The sequence below is a fragment of the Vitis vinifera genome, chromosome 12 (genome assembly GCF_030704535.1).
Source record: "Vitis vinifera cultivar Pinot Noir 40024 chromosome 12, ASM3070453v1".
NCBI classification, from domain to species: Eukaryota; Viridiplantae; Streptophyta; class Magnoliopsida; order Vitales; family Vitaceae; genus Vitis; species Vitis vinifera.
This window is the reverse complement of record NC_081816.1, coordinates 21,483,780-21,500,537: the sequence shown is the minus strand read 5'-3', so window position 1 is coordinate 21,500,537 and position 16,758 is coordinate 21,483,780. Positions and strand designations below refer to the sequence as shown.

General features: G+C 40.8%; 3 protein-coding genes across 6 annotated transcripts; 1 reads left to right on the top strand and 2 right to left on the bottom strand.

Moving 5' to 3' along the window:
• Nucleotides 1–405: 405 nt before the first annotated feature.
• Nucleotides 406–5,351, bottom strand: LOC100245794 (pentatricopeptide repeat-containing protein At2g01510, mitochondrial). 3 transcript variants are annotated; one of them, XM_019223732.2, is made up of 4 exons: nucleotides 2,991–5,351; nucleotides 2,506–2,603; nucleotides 1,157–1,675; nucleotides 406–1,014 (listed from the first exon to the last, which is right to left on the bottom strand). In XM_019223732.2, exon 1 carries the CDS (start codon nucleotides 5,202–5,204, stop codon nucleotides 3,081–3,083), a length of 2,124 nt encoding a protein of 707 aa, XP_019079277.1. In that variant the 5' UTR covers nucleotides 5,205–5,351; the 3' UTR covers nucleotides 406–1,014; nucleotides 1,157–1,675; nucleotides 2,506–2,603; nucleotides 2,991–3,080. The 3 variants fall into 3 exon arrangements, with proteins under 3 accessions (XP_019079277.1, XP_010658065.1, XP_010658067.1); XM_010659763.3 differs by having other exon boundaries at nucleotides 1,178–1,675; XM_010659765.3 differs by lacking the exon at nucleotides 2,506–2,603 and having other exon boundaries at nucleotides 1,178–1,675.
• Nucleotides 5,352–6,909: 1,558 nt separating this feature from the next.
• On the top strand, nucleotides 6,910–10,825 carry LOC100243925 (multiple organellar RNA editing factor 1, mitochondrial). 2 transcript variants are annotated; one of them, XM_002269912.4, is made up of 5 exons: nucleotides 6,910–7,474; nucleotides 8,825–8,922; nucleotides 9,008–9,073; nucleotides 9,272–9,927; nucleotides 10,469–10,825. In XM_002269912.4, the coding sequence occupies exons 1-5, from the start codon at nucleotides 7,116–7,118 to the stop codon at nucleotides 10,478–10,480; spliced, it is 1,191 nt and encodes a 396-aa protein (XP_002269948.1). In that variant the 5' UTR covers nucleotides 6,910–7,115; the 3' UTR covers nucleotides 10,481–10,825. The 2 variants fall into 2 exon arrangements, with proteins under 2 accessions (XP_002269948.1, XP_059597356.1); XM_059741373.1 differs by lacking the exon at nucleotides 10,469–10,825 and having other exon boundaries at nucleotides 6,928–7,474; nucleotides 9,272–10,374.
• Nucleotides 10,826–14,564: 3,739 nt separating this feature from the next.
• Nucleotides 14,565–15,143, bottom strand: LOC104881074 (uncharacterized). Its single transcript, XM_010659817.1, has one exon. The coding sequence runs from the start codon at nucleotides 15,141–15,143 to the stop codon at nucleotides 14,565–14,567; it is 579 nt and encodes a 192-aa protein (XP_010658119.1).
• Between the last annotated feature and the right edge of the window lie 1,615 nt (nucleotides 15,144–16,758).

The window sequence follows — 16,758 nt, the reverse complement described above, 5'->3', positions numbered from 1 at the left end:
TCTTTTTAACTTTTTCATATTTTTTTATTATCAAGTGAGATTTTTTTTTTACTTCACATACACGTGGTTGTTGAAAAAACTGAGATTTTTTTACTTCACATACACGTGGTTGGTGAAAAAATTCAAGAAAAATGATTTTCCATACCAAAAATTCACACATATTTTATTGGTAGGTTGTTTAATTATTTGAGTTTTTAGCTTAAATAAAGTAATTTACATGGCATTAACTGGCAAAGATCTGGAATTCAAGTTTTGCCAGCACAGAGGTGATGTTTACTGCATTGAAATGCTGTCTATCCTATGACATTTTCTTAGGAATTTGCCCTATTTTTACATTGTGATCTAGTCTCATTAAGTATATTTTACAGGGTTCAGTTTTACTTCAATTTTGTTTCCTTTTAGGTCTTTTGCTCTCAGTCATGGTTAGGGCTCCATGTTCAGCAGTGACTCCTGTCTAGAGGATGCTTGTGTGCCTGTGATGATGAGCTCACCAGAAGAAGATGATATCAAAAACCCCAGTTACTTCTTTTGATTTCATGGTTTCTGCTTTCAATTTATACAGAATGAGCTGATTCTCTGATTCCATACAAGTTCAGATTGAGTTTGTCCAACACAATATTGTAATCATGATTGTCAGCATCAATATGATATCTGATATATAGGCTAAACTTTTCCTGATAAGAGTTGAAGGCAACAACAGTTTGCCCATAACAAGAAGCAGCATTGTGATTGATGAATGTGATGAAGAAGCCTGCTGGGAGCTCATTCCAGCCTTCCTATCTGTGTGGCAGCAGCAGTCAGGTGAAGTCTCTGTTGGAAGCCAGCCAATAAAGCCCAACTTTCAGAAGCCTAGCAGGGTATTCTTGTATGGAAGGCTTATGGGGTTTGTCTGCCTCTTCACCTTCTATTTGTTTATTTTTGCCATTCCCAGAATTCTTACTCTGTCATGAATTATTTTATCCACAGACCATGCATGTGCCAGAGTGATCACAATGAAACATTGGATCGTTGAGGCTGAAAATGAAGAAAAGGATACAAATTATTCAATGACAGGCCGAGTTGTTTTCCCAAAACAATAACAAGAAGTCATGAATAAATGATGTATACAATTGAACAAACTAATCATTTCAACATAAATACATGTAAAAGGTCTTACTGTTGCTGTAAAAATCTATACCTTTCAGTGCCAATAATCATGCAGTTTGGTAGCAATGAGAGCAATGAGAGCAAGAGCACATCCCCTTTTTGTGTACACCAATGCAGTACTTGTGCAGGTCTATCACTTTAAGCCATCTCATTTTTTTGGCCCCTTTAAACCAGATGAAGAAGTAATGTTCCTCATCAGCCAACAGAAGTCCTCCCTCCTCATCCAGAGGAAGTACTCCTTCCCAGCCATCAAGTTTTTACACACCTCCTCCCGTCTCTTCTTTTGATACCGTTCCATTCTCCCTCCAAATCAACATTTTTCTCTTCCTCCATCACCTTCATATTGTTCATGATGTCCTTCAAAATGCTGATCATTGGAGTCTGACTGCTAAGCCCAGCTGCAAAATCACCTGAAATTAAACTAGTGCTGCATTCTCTGAATTACCTCTCCATTACTCAATGGTTGTTGGATGGTGGCCCTCCTTTCAGATGTGAAGATAATTTGTCCTTTAAGGTCAACCTATGTCACCTGATAATCATGCATAAGAATATATCTCCTCTATTAATTGACCATAACTTAAGAGTAGGATTGAAAAAGAACACTAGCCTTTTATCCATATCACACTGTTGAAGCCAGTGTTATTTGAAAGGAAAGCTATACTGAATTTCCTGTTGTGCAGATAACAGAGTCTCAAGCAATTGATGATTCAGAATAAACATGTTCAGGTTGAGCTACAAAGTAACCTAGCTGCTCTGATGGTGACACAAACACCAACTTTCAGATGGCATATCAGTGTCATGACCCTACATCTTTGTAATAGCTGATGCCAGTGGCGGAGCCAGAAATGGAGTCTAGGGGGGGCATAAATAAAATAAGTATTTGAGGGGGGTCAAGAAGTGGGGAGGCTGTTGTATTTAGTTCAATGAAAACCTTGCTTTTCCTTTGTACATGAGGTGAAAGGATCTATCCCACTATTTAATTTTATTTTCCAGGGGGGGTGGGCTGTGCCCCTCCTGGGCCTAAGCTAAATCCGCCAGTGGCTGATGCATCTGAAAAATCAATGCATGTGGAGGTTAACTGCAAGAAGTGGCCCTGAGATGGTACAGACATTCTGCATTAAGTTAGATACAAGGAAGACAATGAGGTTAATTAATGTGAAAACTGATTGTTCCATGGGTGTTTTCTTTTACCGTCCCTCCATTCTCCTAACTATCTTTCATCCTCACTTTCTGTTGTACCTAGGAATGATGTGTATGGAAATATAGACTAACAATGCAGAGATATTTGAAAATTAATGCGATAAATTCAACCCTATGAAAGCAACAGTTGCAGTGACCATATCTCAAGAGGAGACGCACCTCTAAGAATACCATTTCGAGTTGCTATGTCATTCAGCAAGAGTTTGAATGTGTAAACTCAGGAATCTCTGGAGGATGAAGTAATTGAAAATGGGTGCCTGTAGATATGTGAGTTGATTGAAGTGTTTGTCAATGCATAATACATGTAGTGGAGAGTTCTAAGCAATACAAATAATTCACAAAGGAAAACAGCAACAGAGTTTACAAACATCTATTGCCCACTCAAAACTGTAGCACAGTTTCAAACATGTATTGCCTAGTCTTGCATTTGAAGCCTTTACGAACATGTGGACTGGCAATACATTTTTGTGATAAACACGCAACCTTCAACATAACAAAGTATTGTGCAATACTTGTAGAAGGAAAATCTTAAGTAATTTTATGACAGGATTATGTTTGTGTGTTGTGTATAAAAGAATTCACCCTGTCGACTAAGAATCTATGAGGGTTTCAATTAACTGTAAGTTATATATATTCATACTTACATGAAGCATCAGGTGTAAAGATAACCTCCCAAAAGAGAGAGAGAGATCTCCTGTAAATCTCTGATCCAAAAATCTTGGACATTGGGTGGCTTACCAATAGTCCCCGCATGAGCATCTACCACCTTGAAAGTGATGGAATCGATTGCCATCTCTTACAATAATCTTCCGGCCATAAATAGACGAAATAAACTTGAAGGCCCAGTGACAATCACTACAAACCCTTAGGTTCTTGGTGACCTGAATTGGCATTCCTTGGTCCATTTTCATTATCCCAAATGCCACAGCCAACTTCTCACTGTGATAGTTGAGTAAGTGCTCCTTGTCTTCCGGTTCCACATCATGGAGAACACAAGACAGGTCTGGCACATAGCCTACCATCTTCATCTCAATTGCCAAGCTCTCTACCTTTCTGTAAACCTCTCTGTAGTACGGACTTGACTGGTCTGCTGTGTGGAACCCATGAACTTCTGTTCCAAACTCAATCACACTGAAGGCTGCAGGCTTCTTCAATCCCCTACTTTTCATATTTTGTCTCACCATCTCAACTTCCTTCCATTTGTTTGATGCGGCATAGATATTTGACATTAGCACATAGTAACCAGTATGTTCTGGCTCAAGCTGAAAGAGATTATTGGCTGCAATTTCCCCCAACTCAGTATTCCCATGGATTCTGCAAGCCAAAAGTAATGCACCCCATACCTCATCACTTGGTCGTGATGGAATCTTTTTGATCAATCTAAAAGCTTCATTCAAGAACCCAGCTCGACCAAGCATATCAACCATGCAAGCATAATGTTTCATCTCAGGTCTGACAGACAGCTTGGTCATATCGGCAAAACACTTCCTACCTTCATCAATAAGACCTGCATGACTACAAGCGGAAAGAATGGATGTGAAAGTGATATCATTTGGTTCAACACCCTCCACTTGCATTCTTGAGAAGAGCTCAAGAGCTTCCTTCCCATGCCCATGCACTCCATATCCTGATATCAAAACATTCCAAGAACTAACGTCTCGTTCGCCCAGCTCACAATTGTTGAACATTTCAACAGCAGTGTCTAAATCTCCACATTTCATATACATGTCCATTATCGCATTCCTAAGAGTAGTATCGATATCCATTTTGCTACTTATTACAAAATTGTGAAGCTTCCTTCCAAGATGCTTAGAACCGAGATAAGAACATGCCGAAACCATAATCAAGGCTGTCACTGGATTAGGATCACATTCAGAAGCTTGCATTTGATTAAAAAGTGACAAAGCATCAGTTGGTCGTCCATTTTGTGTATACCCCGAAAGCATAGAATTCCACGAAATGCCATTTCTTTCTTCCATCCTGTCAAAGACCAATCTCGCCCTCTCCACATTCCCACATTTCGCATACATCCCTACTATTGAATTCCCAACACTAACATCTCCAATGAACCCATTAAGCACTGCATAGCCATGAACTGATATCGCCATCCTGCCATCTCCCAGTTGCCCAACAGCAGACGCAACAGAAATAGCCGTAATCTCATCTCCTAAAAACCCTTCCTCCTGCATCTTCCGAAACAACATTAGGGCCTTCAGGGGCCGCTCAGCCTGCTCATACAGCGTGATCATCGCTGTCCAGCACACAACATCCCTTATCAACATTCGATCGAACACTTCGTGGGCGTCCCCAATCTCCCCACATTTCGCATACATGTCCACCAAAGCCGCCTCCACAAAGAGATCCGACCCAAACCCAGTTCTCACAACCTGCCCATGGACCACTTCTCCAAAAACAGCACCCAGTTCAGAAGCACAGACTTTCAGCACAAACGGGTACGTAAAATTATTAACTCCAACCCCCATTCTCTGCATATAAATATACAAGTCTATAGCTTCGTAAGATCGGCCGGCATTCGCATAAGCGCGAAGCATGGTGTTACAGAGGAAGGAATTGGGTGCCTGGGTGTGGCCATGGTGGTGGTGATGACGGTGGTCGAAAAGGGTGCGAGCGCTATGGAGGTCGCCGAGTTTGGAGTATAGGATGATGAGGCGAGCAAGAAAATGAGGGGTGTGGAGGAGGAAGCCACGAGTGGAGAGGGAAGAGTGGATGAGTTTGAGGGTGGTGAGGCTGGTGCAGCATTGGAGGAGGTGGTCGTAGAAATGGTGTAAGGAGGGGAGGGCGAGAACCTTGTGGGTGTGCGAGAGGTGGTGGAGAGCTCTGCTCTTCAGTCCCTCCATTACTCTATAGGTTCGGTGTGCAGTTTCAGAAACTGGATCCAATCATCCGGTCCGACCAGTTGAATTGCGGACCGGTTCAATTGTTGGATTCGGAACAAGATCCGATCCCATTTGAAAGTCAAATAACATCAATATGATGCTTAATTTGAGTCTAACCCGATCAACCCAAATTTAATATAAACATGATTTAAGTTTTAAAAAAAAAAAATTATATTAGGTTTGAGTTTAAGCTAAGTGTTAATTAATTTAAGTAGGGCTTGGTTCATAAGCCTAACTCAAGTCCTCTAAATTATAATCCTAATTTAAAATATAAAAAAATATAATCAATATGCATTAGATAAAAATAATTTTTAATATTATATGACAAAAAAAACCCTAAAAATTATATTAAGCCTTCGATATTTTATTAATAGATATTATTATAGTTATCCATAAACTAGCGAGATTTCTATAATTGAAAAGTTTATGTGTGAAACTGGGTAATATGTGTGAAACTTCGTATCTAACTTATTCGATTGAAGAGAATTGTTGATAGTTGATTTTTGGGAGCAAAAAGGGAATGAGGAAATTTGAGTTTCAATTTTGTTAGGAATTTGAATTATACACTCTAAGGTCAATTAATAAATAGGAAGAAGGATAGAGTGGTTTGAAAGAGGGATAACAAAGGGAAGTTCTCAATAATAGGGCTTTGTTCCCTTTTAGAATCAATTATGTCATCCTTTTCCTGTTAGAGATTACTAAGATGAGTTTTTTCACTTGGGGACATGTTGGAGTAAGGTGTTGATTTTAGATCAATTCCAAAAAAGATGATGGACATTAATAGATAGAGGGGTGAGAATCCATTGATCACATTCTCTTTCATTGTGATAAAGTAAACATATTGTAGTAACGGGTGTTTTTTATTTTTGATATTTAGTGGGTTATCACTACAACAATTAGGAACACTTTATTAGGGTGATATGACTCTTTCATAGATAGATGATGCATTAAGGCTTGGAAAGCCAAATATTTATGTTTTTATTTTTTATTATATGAAAGGAAAGAAATTGAAGATATTTTGAAAGTGAGGAAATGTTGGACCAAATACTCAAATGCAATTTCCTTAATAATATGTTTCATTTGCTAAGATGTATATAGATAAAGGCTCTATCCATTTGGTTGATTTTATTGATTAGTTGAGTCTTTATCGAGGGAGAGAGTATTTTTTTTTTCTTCCCGCATTTTTGTTTAGCCTTCTAGTGCTTATTATATAGGACCTATGTGCTCTTGTGCACTAAGAGTTTTTTTGCTTCTCCACATTTCTTTTTAGCTTTTTGATGCTTATTGCTTATGATATGACCTATATACTCTTCTCCGTTAAGCTTATCTTAAAAACATTTTGTTTGATCTCTTTATTAATGAATGACCCATCATCCACCATTACAAGTGAATGTAATCTAACTCATGAAATTCCCTAGATCAAATGACTATTTTTCATCAAAGAAAACTCCAATTGCTATACTTGAATACATGTAAGGAATCCCTCAGTACGATTTACAAATATATATATATATGGAAGGAAAGAAATCAAAGATATCTTGAAAGTCAAGGAAATATTAATCAAAGACTCAAATGTAACTTATTTAATAATCTATTTTTTCGATTAAGGTGTATATGGATAGAAGTTTCATGCCTTGTGTTGATTTTGGTTGAGTCTTTATCGAGGGATCAGACGGCTATTTTTCCATCAGAGGAAACTCCAATCGCTACACTTATATGCATGCAAGGAATCCCTCGGTACAGTATACAAATATACATATTAATCCAGAGTTTCAGAGTTCCTAAAACCCCAGTTTCTCTCTCTAAAAATCTCTAAAACCCTAGTGTCTTTCTCTTGAAATCTCTAAAACCCTAGTTTCTCTCTCGACAACAATGGCTCTCTATTCACTTCGACTCCGCCAAGCTCTCAAAACCCTAACCCCTCTTCTGGGCCACCGCACACCTCTCCCGCAAGTCTGCGCGCTGCCAGCCGTGGAGTCGTGCGGCGTCATTCGCCTATTGCCGGCGACCAACCTCCAGTCGCGGCCATTCAGGTCATCTCCGATCTGGCTCTCCTCATCGAGGTCGTTCAACAATCAGAACGAGGAGATTGGGCCCGACACGATTCTGTTCGAGGGGTGCGATTACAATCACTGGCTCATCACCATGGACTTCCCCAAGGATCCCAAGCCCACTCCGGAGGAGATGGTGGAGACCTATGTGCAAACCCTAGCTAAGGGCTTGAATATTAGGTATGGTTTGGTTTGGTTTGATTTGATCTGATTTGTTGTTGCTTTGTTTTGTTGGTGAGAAATGGGGAAGGAAAGGTTTGCCCCCTGTTTGCTTGCGGAGTAATTTTTGTTGTTTTCTTATTACTCTGTTTGGCTGCTGGGAAAGCTGAAAGGGTAGAAATGGAGCATATCTCCGTGGATTAATTTTTGAGGGAAGCAAGTCTAATAGTACGCGTACTGAGTTGAAACATGAATAATAGCACACATGTACATGTGAAAGCTCTTCGTTCTATGAAAGAAATTGACTGGGGTATATGGGCTTAGCCTCCTTTCACCTTCCTGTGGATTAATGTTCTGTTTTCTGCCTATGTATTTTTTGTTGTCAAATTTGTTTGTAACGCTGACTTATTAAGTGAGGAACAGTCTATGGAAGGGCTGTTGTGTTCTATAGATTAGATATCTCATGGAGCCTTCAGGCCTCCTATCATTCCTTCTCTTCAATTTGCACTACCTTTAGGCTCTGCTTTTGTCTCTTGTTTTCATTGCCCTGGCCTCAACTCATTTAACAAGAAAGAGAATAAAATAAAATCTTGAGTATATGTTATGTATCCTTTGTAATAAATGAAAGAATAGCTTCATTAAGCTGCTTGTCGGTGATAGGATTTGATTTTCCTTTATTCTCTGTGTGTTTCCTGAGAAATTTTGGGGAAGAACAGTAAACTTAGAATTTGTTTGGTTGCAGTGAATATCCACCTCAACAAATAATCGTATTAGGCTCAGTTTAGCAGATTATGACATAAAACCACTCCTAGGAACCAGTTAGGCTCAGTTTAGCAGGTTATGACATAAAACCGCCCCTAGAAACCAGTTAGGCTCAGTTTCACAGATTATGACATAGAACTGCTCCTAAAAACCAGTTAGTTGGGTTGAATGCTATGATGTGTTGTAGAGGTGTATGGTCTCAAGTGTGTAGTAGGGGTGCATGGTCTCAGGTTTGATTTCTGCCATCCGTTGAATGACTTGGACTACCTGGTTTGGGTCCCCATGGAGAGTCCGAAGGGTTCAACCATCCAAAAGAAAAAAAAAACCAAGCCCTAGAAAGGCCAATCAATTGGGCCACATAGGATGCATCATTTGCATAAAAGATAAGTATATCTCTTGTGGATTGCATCAATTTTCTGCTGCATTATCTTTGCTGGTCTTAAATATGCATATTATGGTTCTACAAAATTTGCTTCTTTGTTAACAAATGGAATATTTATTGTAAGTTTTGGATGCGTTGTCTGTCTGGTATCTAGAATACTCTTGATGTTCAGAGCCTAGTTGTTGGAAAGAATAATGCTGATTATAGTTAAATCTTCATGGATTCAGTGTGGAAGAGGCAAAATTGAAAATGTATGCTTGTAGCACAACAACTTATACAGGCTTTCAAGCTGTGATGACAGAAGAAGAGTCAGAAAAGTTTAGAGGTAAGTGTTTTTAGTATTTAATGTTATTGCAAAGAAAGATACTTATTGTACTTGCTAAATTTTTTCCTAAATTTTCTTTGATCAGGTTTGCCCGGAGTTGTATTCATATTGCCAGATTCTTATATTAATCCTGCAACAAAGGAGTATGGAGGTGGGATTTTCATCTACGTTAAATGCTTCTTTCTTGGAGATTTTAGTTTATTTTATTTCTTTTTTAATGCTGTCCATAAGCTAGGATTAGACCAGTTATGTAATTTAAGTCAACTTTGAGCTTTGCTAGTAATAAGTTTGACTTATCATATTTGGTTGTTCATTTACTATTTACTCTGTTATGGTGTAATATTATCAGGAGACAAATACATTAATGGGACAATCATACCAAGACCTCCCCCAGTTCAGTATGGGAGGACAGGTGGAAGATATGGTGACCGAAATCGAAATACTGAAAGGCCAAGATATGACCGGCAAGGTGGTCCGATGCCAAATCGACAAGGGAATCCCCCATATGATAACCGAGGATCTATGCAAGGAGACGGAGGGAATTATGGGGCTCCACAAAATTATCCACCACAACAGAATTATGGGCCAGCAGGACAAGGTCCCATGCCGATGAGCAACAGGGATTATGCCCATGGAGGGAGGGACACTTATCAGGGGGAGAGAAGAGACACAATGCCTCCATATCAGGGCAATTACAACCAAGGTCAGCAAGGAAATTATCATCCCCAGGAACGAAGAGACTTCTCACAAGGAGCACAGAGGAATTATGCTCCTCCTGATCAGAGGGATGTTAGAGGAGATAATAGGAATTATAATCCTCAACACAGTGGTAATTATGGCCAAGGAACAGGTGGATCTTATGGACAGGGAATGGGTTCTGGGCCTTCCGGGTATGGGCAGGCTCAGCAAGGGCATGGAGAAGGTCAGAGGTTCTCACAAGTTGATCAGAGAAACGACATGCAAGACGAGCAAAGGAACTATCCACCTACGGGAAATACAAACCAAGTAAGGCATTCCTCTTTTAATTACTAATTAGAGCCTTCGACAAGCAAAATTGAGACTACAGCTTAAGATTGAACTTGATGCTAAAGCCCTTAACATAGAAATTTGAAGTGTGATGAAACAATCGCATGCAATGAGGGTTGAATAACATATTGCCTGAATCAATCTGGTTGAGAACTTTTCTGACTGAGAATCCGAGGGATTGGATAAACTGAACTCCCCTTTTATTGCTCTTGAAATTCTAGTTTGTATTCTTCATGCACACTTCTGGGGTTTTACTCCCCACATTTCAATTAATTAGCTTAAGATAATTTTGCATACCATCCAAATATTTGCGGAAGGGCTTGCTCAGAGAGAAATATTGGAATATGTAGAAAGACATCCCCCCAAATTTGGAATATCCATTTCATTTGGAATTGTTGGTAATAGACCTCATTCAAGAATTGATAACTCTGATCATAAGCAAGTCCATTCTACATCATGCCATCCATGTTATTGCAAGCTCTTGCTATTTCCTTGATGCATTCGAATGGCATTTTTGCAGGGTAGATATTGAGGTAAAACAATCTTTAGTAAGCTGATGAGGGGAAAGGGGCCTACGAGGAAATCCATTCTCTAGTCTGCTTCAAACTAGTCAAGATCTGTCATGGTAAATAGTGGTCGTCCAATTTGTTTCTGTGCTTATCTTCCAATAACTACTACTGGGACTTCTGCTGGCTTTTTTCCGGGTTTGTAAGAGGTAGAACTCAGATTTATGCTGCTACCTATTGATGTATGGATCCATCTTTATCCTCTTGACAAATCCTAAGGGTAGTTCTGCGCTCTGTGAACCTCTGATTCACAGTAGCTCTTTGTTCTGGATAAATAAATGGTCGATAAATTAATAATCTTGTTTGAATAATCGATAAATTAATAACCTCTATATACTAAATTAATGTCCCTGCTTAAATAATTCAATCTATTGGTCCTGATTTGGCGAGTGCACTAAATTAATAATCATGTTAAATACATACGAATAATAATAATAATAATATAATGTTGATTAAAATATCCTTATTTTAAATTTTTGGTTCTTTAACCTAAAAATAATTTCTAAAAAAAGCATAAAAAATCATGGTCAAACAAGAAATTTAAAAAATAAAATAAAATAAATTAAAGTAATTATTTGAATTTTATTAAAAATGAATATTAAAAATATTTTTATCTTATAGTAAATTTTGTTTTATTGGAATATTTTTTTTTCATAATTAAGAAAAAATGTTTATCTTTAAATCATGTATAATTGTAGATTTAATTTTTATTTTTTAATAAGATTTAACTTGAATTTGATTTCATATTATTATAAATTTTTATAAAATAAAAGTAAGACATTGTTTTTTAAAAACAATACAAATTTTTTCATTCAAATAAGCTTTTTGTTTTTTTTTCTAAGAAACCATTTTTTTTTTTTTTTTTGATAAGTAAACAAGATATGTATTAGAACAGGCTAAACGCCACAAAGCATACAGGGAGTATACAAGACGGCTAAAGCTTCAAAAAAGAAAAAGGAACAGAAAGAAACTACCTCCCCTTAAGTGGAAGCTATCCACTCCAAAAAACCTATGAGGGAGAAAGACTCCTCACCTAGATACACTTTGGCCCAATTCCACAAGTTACAGACAAAAGAATACTTTAATTTCTGAATATTCAACTCACCCCCCCTAAAAGCTAACCTATTCCTCTCCTTCCAAACCGTCCAAAAAATACATAACGGAATGGATTTCCAAATCTTTTTCCTTTTCTTCCCTACAAATGAGCCCCTCCAAGAGATTAAAGTCTCCTTTACAGTTTCTGGGAGGACCCACTTAACATCTATCAACCCAAAAATAATATCCCAAAGGGCTCTAGTCACTATACAATGTAAAAGAATATGATTTACATTCTCTTCTTCACAACCACACAGAAAGCAGCAATTCGGGAGATGCACCCCTCTTAACTGGAGTCTATCCAGAGTAAGCACCTTCCCCCACGTAACCTCCCAAGCAAAAAAACAGACTTTAGTTGGCACCCTATCCACCCATATTCTCCTTGCGGGAAATACTGTGACATTAGGCTTGTCCAACTGCCTGTAAGCTTCTTTGATTTTGAACATACCATTTCTTCCCTGCTTCCACACAACTGAATCATCCTCCAAGGAGGGCCTGTAGCCCCTCAAAGTATGAAGCAGCTCTCCAACCATATCCATCTCCCAATCATTGAAGTCCCTCACAAAAACAAGCTTCCAATCCCCTTGGCCCGAATCCTGATCCCACATCTCCTCAATCGTAGCATCCCTATGCACGACAAGGACAAAGAGTTGATTGAAGCATTGGGACAACGGAATGTCAGTGCACCATCTATCTTTCCAAAATTTGATTTTGGAACCCTTCCCAACTATAAATGCCAAATTTTCCCAGCACCAATCAGATTCCTTCATGATCTCCTTCCAGACCCCTACTCCAGCCGCCCCACGGACCTTCTTTAGCCTCCAGCCATAATCCTCTTGCCCATATTTTGTAGTGATCACTTGGTTCCAGAAATTATTCTTTTCACAAGCTAACCTCCAAATCCACTTTCACAGCAAGGCTCTATTCAGAGTGGCTATTCTCCTTAATCCTAGCCCTCCCTTGTGTTTCTCTGTACAGACCGCATCTCATTTAACTAGATGAACTTTTCCCTCCAAGTTTCCTCCCCCCCATAGGAAATCTCTTTGGGATTTTTCCACTCTTTTAGCAACAGACTTAGGCATGCGGAAAATAGACAGTTGGTAAATTGGCAAGCTAGCCAAGGTGCTTTTTATGAGAGTGATTCTCCCCCCTTTGGATATGTACTGTCTTTTCCAAAGCGCAAGTCTCCTCCTGATCCTCTCTTCCACCCCATCCCACATAGAAGTTGTCCTATTGGGGACCCCTAAGGGGAGGCCCAAATAATGAGAGGGCAAAGACCCCACCCTGCCACCTAACTCAGCTGCCAACTCAAGAATATCCTCCATGTCTCCAACTGGAATGATCTCACTTTTGGCTAGATTAATCCGAAGACCTGAAGCCGCTTCAAACCAAAAGAGAATCCAGCTTAGGTGAGAAACTTGCACTTTGCTCGCCTCACAAAACACAATTGTGTCATCAGCAAAAAATAGGTGGGAAATATTCAAGGATGTTCTACTGCCACCCCGTATATTGCACCCTGAAATATAACCCCCCTCCACCGCCCTCCTGATAAGGACGTCCAGAACCTCCATTCCCATAACAAAGAGATAAGGGGAAAGGGGGTCCCCTTGACAAAGCCCTCTAGTGCTAGGGAAGAACCCAGCTGGCACTCCATTAACAAGAATGGAGAATTTAGCAGAGGAAACACAACTCCACATCCATCCCATCCACTTGGGCCCAAAGCCCATTTTTTGGAGGACTTTCATCAAGAATTTCCAATTGATGCTATCGTAAGCTTTTTCTATATCCAATTTGCAGATAAGACCCTTTTCTTTCCTCTTCTGCCACGAATCTATCACCTCATTAGCAATTAAAGACGCATCCAGAATTTATCTTCCCTTTACAAAGGCATTCTGAGCAATAGACACCACCTTACCAATCACTTTTTTGAGCCTATTAGCTAAAACTTTAGCCAACAGTTTATAGAGTCCCCCCACCAGGCTGATAGGTCTAAAGTCTCCAAGATTCTCCGCCCCGCTTTTCTTAGGAATCAACACTAAAAAGGTGTTGTTAAGGCTCTTAACAAAGGAACTATGCTCATGAAACTCTTTAAACATCTCCATGATCTCCTCCTTGGCAAAGTCCCATGCATCTTGCCAAAAGGCAACAGTAAAGCCATCCGGGCCAGGGGCTTTATCCTCATTCACCTCCATCAACGCCGAGTGAATCTCATTCTCTGCAAATGGGGTTTCCAGACTCTCTGCATCTTGCAGGCTGATACAACCCACCGGAATGCTACCAATATCCGCCTGTCAACCCATGTCTTCAGTAAGCAACTGTTGAAACGAGTTCACAACACCTTCTCTCACCTCCTGCTCCTCTACTAGCCACTCCCCATTAACCTTAATTCTGTCCATAGCGTTGTGTCTTCGATGTGCACTAGCCATTCTATGGAAAAACCCCGTATTTTTATCCCCGTCCTTTAACCAAAGCTCCCTTGAGTGCTGTCTCCAATGGGCTTCCTCCAACAGGACCCATTTCTTAAAGGAATCTTTAGCTTCCTTTTTTAATTCAGCTTCCTCCATAGACAAAACTCTCTCACTTTCCACCCGATCCCAAAAATCTACTTGATGTAAAGCTGAAGCTTTATTAGTTTCCAGCCTCCCAAAAACCTCTTTGTTCCACACTTTCAGCTTCTTTTTAATTTCCTTCATTTTGACGGCCAATCTATAACTAGCGCTGCCCCTGACATCAATTCCTTGCCACCAGGTTCTAATAATGTCATTAAATCCCTCAACCTTAAGCCACATATTTTCGAATCTAAACGGGGTTGGGCCTCTTCTTATCCCACCCCCCTCTAACACGATTGGAAAGTGATCAGAAGTTGGCCGAGATAACCTGCCCTGCGTGACGCCACTAAACTGATCTAACCAGCTAGGAGAGACTAAAAATCTATCTAGTCTCGCCCACGCCTGATTATTCAGCCCCCCACTCCATGTGAACTCTCCCCCCTGGAAGGGGCAAGTCCACCAGCTCTAGATCATCCACAAACTCTGCAAATCTCCGCATGGCTGAGCTGGTTCTTCTTTGGCTGCTCCTTTCGTGTTGGAACAGAGTGATGTTAAAATCCCCACCGAGACACCAGGGATCATCCCAAAGGCCTCTTATTGCCCCAAGTTCTTCCCACATACCCTCCCTTTCCACTTTGGTGAAAGAGCCATACACTCCCGTAAAAACCCAAGTAGCCCCATTTTCTATGGTCTTGAATCTACAAGACAAGGAAAACTGGCCCTCTTCCCAGTCCAGAATCCCCAGGACCCGTTTATCCCAGCATATCAAAATGCCACCCGCAGCCCTTTCCGCATTTAGGGCTCTCCAATCTAAGAATCTCCCCGAACCCAGACTTCTCACTATACCCTCCGACATCTCCTGAATCTTAGTTTCCTGAATGCACATTAGATCCACCCTCTGATTCCTTATATAGTTCTTAATGATTTTCCTCTTAGAGCTGTCATTAGCTCCCCTCACATTCCAGGTAATAATCTTCATCTTCATCGGGTAACTATCAACTGGTTCCCCTTGCCATGTGAAGGAACTTTCTGCTTAGTCCCCCCATCGTAATTGACAGAGCATTCCAGCCTCTTCAACTCCCTTTCAAACTTGGTCTTTTCCAAGAGTTCTTTACTGTGAATCTTTTCCCGTCTCTTTCTGATTTTAATCAAAAAGCTCAAAATCTCCTTTTCCAGTCCCTCTGTAAAGAATCCCAAGAACTGGCTAAATTTAGCTAGACTGCCTTCCTCCCATAGATCCTCTTTCTCATTTTCAGTATGTTGAGAACCAAAGCCACCATTGTTCCCCTCCTTGCCCCTAGCCACATCACTGTTCTTGTTGACCTCTCCCAATTCCCAGGATCCATCTACATTCTCAACATTCCCCTCATATACTGTTAACCAAGTCGACATATCCCCCCTTAATTCCTCCTCAATACCCCTTGGGCGATCGAAAGACTCCCTCTCCGGAGCCCGATCAGAATTAGAAAATAGAAGAAGAGGTGTACCCACAGCCCGTTTACCTTTAGGATGGGAAGATGAGGCATACCTTTTAGCTTCCTTTTCCAGCACACGGTCAGTCATTGAAAGACCAACATCCCTTTGTTCCCTTCTAGACTCCTCTAGCACCAAACTCATCAAAGGATCCTCTGAAAAGGTTCCTTTTCTGGAACCAAAACAGCCCAGAAGACCAGCCTTCTCTAGTGGAGCAGTTGGGCCCTCCCTTTTCGGGCCTCCCACCTCAGTTAACTGATGGCAGGCCATTTCAGCAGCCCAACTTGGGCCTGCCTCTGAATCACCAGTCACCTTAGCCTTATTTTTTAACTTACGGCCCAATAGCCCATCTATTTTGTTCGGCCCACCATCCTTCTCCAACCCATAAAGGCCCATATTTGGGCCACATGCGGCCGCCCCATCCATTCTGCCATCTGGACATACCCAGTCCCAGGACACCTTGCCATGGGTCTGTATCCCGGGTGCTGGACCCGGCCCATTCTCCTGCACAGCTCTCCCATCATCTGGCAACTGCAGGTCCTCGATTCCCGCACCTACCAACTCCTTTCCCACGCGCTTCTCCGCGCGTGAATGCGAGTCACCCCTAGCCTCCTTCTTCCTTCTGTTTTCCATCGCAGAGAAGAGCCGTCTCACCACCGGCCTGATCTCCCACCATAAAGCCACAGTATATGCCTCATCCTCTACCTCCATTTCTAGCAAACTCGGTCTGAAATCACCTTTTGTTTTAACCAAAATCCTAGCCCACTGGATCTCCCTCATCGACCTTGTGCGTTCATCCATGTCTAAGAAGCCCCCACATTCCTCCCCTATTTTCTTCAGAATCCCCTGGCTCCAAAGCGAAATTGGGAGGCCGAAGATTTTAACCCAGGCTACCTGCTCCATCTCCTCCTCAACCCGACATCCCGTCTTTGGATTCCATCGGTCCAGCCGTAAATGGGCTCCTCCCATCAGTCTGCTCCCCGAAGAGACCACACAGTGTGCCTCACTAATATCTTCAAACTCCAACAAAGCCTTACCTCTTTCCAACTTGGCCAGCCCTAGCTTGCCTTTTAGGCCCCAAGAATTCGCCCAGAGGTTACCCAATCTTTCCAAGTCGTCTTCCTCAT

Coding starts and splice junctions, on each gene's coding strand:
- LOC100245794 (XM_019223732.2), bottom strand. CDS start 5,204: ATGGAGGGACTGAAGAGCAGAGCTCTCCACCACCTCTCGCACACCCAC.
- LOC104881074 (XM_010659817.1), bottom strand. CDS start 15,143: ATGAAGATGAAGATTATTACCTGGAATGTGAGGGGAGCTAATGACAGC.
- LOC100243925 (XM_059741373.1), top strand. CDS start 7,116: ATGGCTCTCTATTCACTTCGACTCCGCCAAGCTCTCAAAACCCTAACC. Junction 7,475..8,824: donor GCTAAGGGCTTGAATATTAG/GTATGGTTTGGT, acceptor TCATGGATTCAG/TGTGGAAGAGGCAAAATTGA. Junction 8,923..9,007: donor AGAGTCAGAAAAGTTTAGAG/GTAAGTGTTTTT, acceptor TTCTTTGATCAG/GTTTGCCCGGAGTTGTATTC.